Genomic DNA, 7,655 nt, shown 5'->3' with positions numbered 1-7,655 from the left:
ATTGGGTAATTCGAACTAATTAAATTTTTTTCCCTTTGTTGGGAATTTACAGAGAAAGTAGCAAAGGTGTTTAGGGGTCACTACGATGTGCTGCGCAGCAAATGAGACAAAAATCTCTCTCTCTCGTTTTAACTCAGACGAGTTGACGGCGACTGACAATATGGAGAAAAAGGGAAATACGAACAAACAAATATTGTAAACCAACAGTCTAAGTATTCACTAAACAGTGCTCCATAGTCAACCCACGGCCACAGCAGCACATCAGGAGTGAGCACATCGATAGTCGTTTAAGTGCTCTGTGCTCTTCTGGTAATGTCTTTCTCTACCCACGTGGAATTGTTTGCGGAAAGATGGCAGCGCCCAGTGGAGAAATTGAAGTCGTTACTAAAAAGGCAACAGGTAAACATCGATGTATCTTTTTTCAAATGTTTTTGGTAGTGGAATACAAGTTTTATGATGTAATTAATGAATTTTTAATTTTTGCTACTTATATTTAAGGTTCACGTCATTTATGAAGCAGCGGGTTGCGGTTGTGTTAGTATTAGCTAGCGGTAGCTAACATTAATGTTCTGGAGGAATAAAACATGCCGTCAGTTAGGTATTGGCAGATAACCCCTGCCTGGTAATGGGGAATTCGACGAAATGTATTATTCTGCCGCTGGAAAAATATCTGGCGTGCGGCGGCCTGCAGCTTTTGGAAAACGAAAAGCTCACAGTTCTCACGTGTGTGAACTGCAAGATGAGGCTGCACAGGCATGCGAACTTCATAGCGGTGTGTGTGAAATGACAGTGACTGTTGGGTTTAACGCTAGGCTTTCGTAGTCTGTAATATGAGAAATGTAGGCTAAACTTGCAGGCTGATCAGTTTTGTTTTAAATTGAGGACAGACAGGATTGTTTCACTTTTTGTCCCAAGCAATTTTGATTGATTATCTGTACAGTGATGTAAAGCACATGTTTTATCATGTGGAAACACTTGGGTCGATATTGACCATGTTTCAAATGTCAAGTAAGGCACTTTAGATCATGGACGGCTCCCGTTTTTCTGTCTTTCAGAATTCAATAGGTTTCATTCTGAATTTTTAATAATGCAATAATATATATTTTTGTCATCTGCAAACAGACTGTTCTGTTTCTGAAAGACACTAGTGATTTGCAAGATATAACATTACACTATCCTGGGACACATTTCTACATGGATTATGTTCTTGGTGTATGTTGTGTTCTTCCATAATTCTCTGTAATAGTTTATGTTGGACTGTCTGGTCATTTCAGATTACAGATCATTGTCACAAAGTAAATTTCTCATTTCACTGCCTAGCAATGCCCAGGCTGGGAGGAGCACAGCATCACTGGCTGGCAATGCCACTTGGGAGTTAAGTGCCATGCTCAGTGTGGCAAACTGGTCATATCAAGGATTCTGTTTCTACCAACCTTTCAGGTCACTGCCCAGTCTAACTGGCAGCCCTCTGGTTGCTGGTTGGCTTTTCATACCACTAGACTCTGTCACAGATAGGCTAGTTGGCAGTTGGCAGATAATGACACGCCATTGCAGTACTTTTCCCATCCTTATTTTTTTAGTAATGCAACAAAAACTTAATGGATTTGGCTATGAGGAAAGTTTTGGTTTCTCTGCTGGTGCTGTACTGATTATTCAGCTATACTATGACCTGATGTACTTGCAGTGATGGTTTTTTAGCCCTTATTCTCTAACTATGTCTCTAACTATGACTTCATCCCTGGCCTCTAACTATGCTTCTAACTATGACTTCATCCCTGGCCTCTAACTATGCTTCTAACTATGACTTCATACCTGGCCTCTAACTATGCCTCTAACTATGACTTCATACCTGGCCTCTAACTATGACTTCATACCTGAGCTCTAACTATGACTTCATATCTGGACTCTAACTATGACTTCATACCTGACGTCTAACTATGCCTCTAACTATGACTTCATTCCTGGCCTCTAACTATGCCTCTAACTATGACTTCATACCTGGCCTCTAACTATGACTTCATACCTGGCCTCTAACTATGACTTCATACCTGGCCTCTAACTATGACTTCATACCTGGCCTCTAACTATGACTTCATACCTGGCCTCTAACGATGACTTCATACCTGGCCTCTAACTATGCCTCTAACTATGACTTCATCCCTGGCCTGTAACTATGACTTCATTCCTGGCCCCTAACTATGACTTCATACCTGGCCTCAAACTATGCCTCTAACTATGACTTCATACAAGCTTCTAACTATGCCTCTAACTATGACTTCATACCTGGCCTCAAACTATGCCTGTAACTATGACTTCATACCTGGCTTCTAACTATGACTTCATACCTGGCCTCTAACTATGACTTCATCCCTGACCTCTAACTATGCCTCTAACTATGACTTCATCCCTGGCCTCTAACTATGCCTTTAATTATGACTTCATCCCTGGCCTATAACTATGCCTCTAACTATGATTTCATACCTGGCCTCTAACTATGACTTCATACCTGGACTCAAACTATGCCTCTAACTATGACTTCATACCTGGCCTCTAACTATGACTTCATCCTTGGCCTCAAACTATGCCTGTAACTATGACTTCATACCTGGCCTCAAACTATGCCTCTAACTATGACTTCATGCCTAGTCTCTAACTATGACTTCATCCCTGGCCTCTAACTATGCCCCTAACTATGACTTCATCCCTGGCCTCTAACTATGCCTCTAACTATGACTTCATCCCTGGCCTGTAACTATGACTTCATTCCTGGCCCCTAACTATGACTTCATACCTGGCCTCAAACTATGCCTCTAACTATGACTTCATACCTGGCTTCTAACTATGACTTCATACCTGGCCTCAAACTATGCCTGTAACTATGACTTCATGCCTAGTCTCTAACTATGACTTCATCCCTGGCCTCTAACTATGACTTCATACCTGGCCTCTAACTATGCCTCTAACTATGACTTCATACTTGGCCTCTAACTATGACTTCATACTTGGCCTCTAACTATGACTTCATACCTGGCCTCTAACTATGACTTCATCCCTGGCCTCTAACTATGCCTCTAACTATGACTTCATCCCTGGCCTCTAACTATGCCTTTAATTATGACTTCATCCCTGGCCTCTAACTATGCCTCTAACTATGACTTCATGCCTAGTCTCTAACTATGACTTCATCCCTGGCCTCTAACTATGACTTCATTCCTGGCCCCTAACTATGACTTCATACCTGGCCTCAAACTATGCCTCTAACTATGACTTCATACCTGGCTTCTAACTATGACTTCATACCTGGCCTCAAACTATGCCTGTAACTATGACTTCATACCTGGCTTCAAACTATGACTTCATCCCTGGCCTCTAACTATGACTTCATACCTGGCCTCTAACTATGCCTCTAACTATGACTTCATACTTGGCCTCTAACTATGACTTCATACTTGGCCTCTAACTATGACTTCATACCTGGCCTCTAACTATGACTTCATCCCTGGCCTCTAACTATGCCCCTAACTATGACTTCATCCCTGGCCTCTAACTATGCCTCTAACTATGACTTCATCCCTGGCCTCTAACTATGACTTAATTCCTGGCCCCTAACTATGACTTCATAACTATGCCTCTAACTATGACTTCATACCTGGCCTCTAATGATGACTTCTAACTATGCCTATAACTATGACTTCATACTTGGCCTCTAACTATGACTTCATACCTGGCCTCTAACTATGACTTCATCCCTGACCTCTAACTATGCCTCTAACTATGACTTCATCCCTGGCCTCTAACTATGCCTTTAATTATGACTTCATCCCTGGCCTCTAACTATGCCTCTAACTATGACTTCATGCCTAGTCTCTAACTATGACTTCATCCCTGGCCTCTAACTATGACTTCATTCCTGGCCCCTAACTATGACTTCATACCTGGCCTCAAACTATGCCTCTAACGATGACTTTATACCTGGCCTCAAACTATGCCTCTAACTATGACTTCATACCTGGCCTCTAACTATGACTTCATAGCTGGTCTCTAACTATGATTTCATACCTGGCCTCTAACTATGACTTCATACCTGGACTCAAACTATGCCTGTAACTATGACTTCATACCTGGCCTGTAACTATGACTTCATACCTGGCTTCTAACTATGCCTCTAACTATGACTTCATCCCTAGTCTCTAACTATGACTTCATACCTGACCTCTAACTATGCCTCTAACTATGACTTCATCCCTGGCCTCTAACTATGCCTCTAACTATGACTTCATCCCTGGCCTCTAACTATGCCTCTAACTATGACTTCATCCCTGGCCTCTAACTATGCCTCTAACTATGACTTCATACCTGGCCTCTAACTATGACTTCATCCCTGCCCTCTAACTATGCCTCTAACTATGACTTCATCGCTGGCCTCTAACTATGCCCCTAACTATGACTGCACTCTAACTATGCCTCTAACTATGCCTCTAACTATGACTTCATACCTGGCCTCAAACCATGCCTCTAACTATGACTTCATTGACTCTGCTTTCAGTTTTGGGTGCTGCAGCTACACATTGCTGTGTTGCTTTGATGAATGCATTACAGCACACCAGAATAAAAAGAAACAAGCGTAAAGCTGATTGTCCATGACCATTCGGTATAGACTGTGCATGTTCAGCTTCTTATGTAGTAGATGCCTAAGAACTAGAACTATGAGGCACCTAGAATCTTTATCCCTAGGATAAAGCCAAAAGCCTTACACAGTCGATTATTTACAGTAATAATGGACTTATCTTTGTTTTCATACCATTTCCTGAATGCCTGTTTTTTTTTTTTGTTGTTTTGTGCAGCCCGAGCCCCAAGGAGGGTCGCTAATCAGATTCCTGACGAGATTCTGAAAGACCCAGAGCTTCTGGAGGCTATTAGAGTCCTGCCAGCCAACTACAACTTTGAGATCCACAAAACAGTGTGGCGCGTGACTCAGGCAAAAGCCAAACGAGGTGAGTTGGATGCTATTAGTAGTATCAGCAGAGAAAGATCAGAAACCCATTGCATGGTACATAAGAGGACACTTGAACCATAATTGAACCATAATTAGAACGACAACTAGACATTAGGGTCCTATTAGGTTCCATGACAGGTAGAAGTATGTGTGATCTGTAAAGGAGGTCAGACAATCAGTACTTTTGTAGTTTCTTAGTGTATTGGGTAACAGTCCTCGACTGGGGTTCAATACCCTGTTCGGGAAAGTGCACCACGCTATACCAATAAGAATCTTTGGGCAAGACTCCTAACACTACACTCCATCTACCTCTGTGCCATGACTGATTTTGTAAGATACACTGGATTAGAGAGATGAGAGCCTTTGAAATGCAAAAATGTAAATGCATGATTTGTAAAATAAGTCTTTTTACAGCCCGTTTATTTCAGGTATGAGCTCTCTCTCTCTATATATAATATATATAAAAATCCTCCAAACTTTCAGTACCAACTGTCTCTACTTTTTCCACTCTGTGTTTCTGTACATGGACCAAGTGTGACTTCCTATCAGTCTTCCACAGAGTAGCTGCCTCTGCTGTTACGACGGAGGTACAGTGAGGGCAGAGGTGCTTTTAAAGAGAAACACCGAAGCAGGCTGCTCAGTACGCTGCTCATTAACTGCCATTGCAGCATTGGCCTTTTGCGTTGCTAATATTGCACAAGGCTACAGTATGCAAATTATCGCTCTAAAAGCAATGCATTTTTTCTCTTGTTTGCTTTGAACATCCTGACCAAACTCACATGTTTCAGAGGAATGTGCGGAGGGTATTGGAATGAATCACAGCATTTATGTAAGCCAACAAATATGAACAATTTTAGGAAAAATAAAACTTAACCATTACACATTAAAGATCAGCCATGCTTTTTAAAAATTTTTTTTAACAAATCGCAGCACATTTCAAAACCACTGTATATTGTATTAGAATTAAAGTGTAATGTTTTTGTCCAAATCAAGATGGCTGATTGGTAGACTTAAACCCACTGGGGAAATGGAAGTCCCAACCAGCAAGGCGTCAGTTGTGAATTCATGCCAGTTCCTCACCTTGATAATACAGCGCCGAAATGACACATTTCAGGCCTGCATTGATGTGGGCAACAACAAGTGGCTGTTTGATGTTGCGAATGCGTTAGCAGGTGGCTGGCGCCGCGCGCCTGCTCCCCCCGGAGCGCTCGCCAGGGCGGATGTATTGGCCCTTTGTTGTGTTATGTTTTCATTAGAAAGCCTGCCTTCTCCCTGAACACACAGGGCAGAGATCACCTTATCGACTCCACGCCGTCTTCCTGCGTCTCTAACCCACTCCTCTCTGCTCGTGACGAGTTTTGGGACATCATCATCAGTCTGACCATGTCTGTAAAAAAATGCCACGTTTGGGGTTTGAATTACACGACCCATGTCAGATCTGCAGAGAAACTGCACATAACCAAATGCTGCACAAACTGTAAATTGGCACTCAGGGCATTTCAGCGTGTAGTACATATAACTCAGGATGTAGTGGTTGCTTAATGGAAACCAGAGCTAAGTGGCAATTAGAGTTAAATTTGACCCGATCATTAAGTGTGTTTATTGTAATTGCCCAGGGGAAATTAATTAAGGTTCTAACATTTTTTTTTTTAATTGCTTGACACCAAAGAAAATCAAGACTTTATAATCAAACATAAAACAAAGCATGAAAAGAGCAAGATGTAAAAAATAAATATAAGGTAATAAGCAAATAAAAAACAGACAAAATAATTCACCTGCATTTTTAAAGCCGTTTGACTTTTGGTGAAAAGCAGCGTGCCTTTTAATGTTCCTAATAGCCTGCCTTCAGATGTACGAAGCAGGGATGGAAGAGAGGAAAAGACAGAAACAGCTGCCAAGAAATCAGCAGCACAGCCGCAGGCCAGCACGAGAATCGCCCGCGTAAAATAACGCTTCATGTGGAGCGAGTCTTTGTGCACGCCACGCCAGCAGCAGAACACATCTGTCCTACGTTAGTAAGGAAACTGCTTTGTTTTACTGAACAGTCATGCAAAGTTATTTGGAGCACACAAAAGCGTTATGTGCAGACATTTTAGTCCGAATGAGCTTGTAGAATGGATAAAAAGTGCAAAGGGGCAAAACAGATATGCTGTTACTTATTTTGAATAAACTTTATGTAACATTAAAATACATTTGAAGAGAAAACAACCACAGTTGCTGTGTCAATGTTTAAGCAAGGATGCCTAATGAATGCCTAAAGGAAACAGAGCTCCAGATACTGAGGGTGAAAAAAAGCCCAAACGGGTTGCTTGTATGAACCGGCATTTGATAATGGAGTACTGTGTAAGTGAGTAAGACTTGTAGTTTGTATCTGTAGCAGCCAGTACTGTATAAGTGCGGTAGACCTGTAGTTTGTGTCTGTAGCAGTCAGTACTGTATAAGTGCGGTAGACCTGTAGTTTGTGTCTGTAGCAGTCAGTACTGTATAAGTGAGGTAGACCTGTAGTTTGTGTCTGTAGCAGTCAGTACTGTATAAGTGCGGTAGACCTGTAGTTTGTGTCTGTAGCAGTCAGTACTGTATAAGTGCGGTAGACCTGTAGTTTGTGTCTGTAGCAGTCAGTACTGTATAAGTGAGGTAGACCTGTAGTTTGTCTGTAGCA

The 7,655-nt window shown here is 41.9% G+C and overlaps 1 protein-coding gene across 3 annotated transcripts in view; it reads left to right on the top strand.

Annotated features, from left to right (window-relative positions):
* The first annotated feature begins 320 nt into the window (after window positions 1-320).
* The window catches only part of dph1 (diphthamide biosynthesis 1), a 54,862-nt gene continuing 47,527 nt past the window's right edge, over window positions 321-7,655 (top strand). For 2 of the 3 annotated variants that reach the window (XM_026997811.3, XM_081700360.1), the window contains exons 1-2: window positions 321-399; window positions 4,845-4,994. In XM_026997811.3, the coding sequence (XP_026853612.2) occupies window positions 351-399; window positions 4,845-4,994 (199 nt within the window). In that variant the 5' untranslated portion in view covers window positions 321-350. Of the gene's footprint in view, window positions 400-1,320; window positions 1,441-4,844; window positions 4,995-7,655 lie in introns of all 3 variants that reach the window. The other variant, XM_035534467.2, reaches the window with a different exon arrangement.

This window comes from Electrophorus electricus, chromosome 17 (genome assembly GCF_041902795.1).
Source record: "Electrophorus electricus isolate QZ-2024a chromosome 17, ASM4190279v1, whole genome shotgun sequence".
In the NCBI taxonomy this organism is placed as follows: domain Eukaryota; kingdom Metazoa; phylum Chordata; class Actinopteri; order Gymnotiformes; family Gymnotidae; genus Electrophorus; species Electrophorus electricus.
This window is presented reverse-complemented; position numbering and strand designations above follow the sequence as displayed.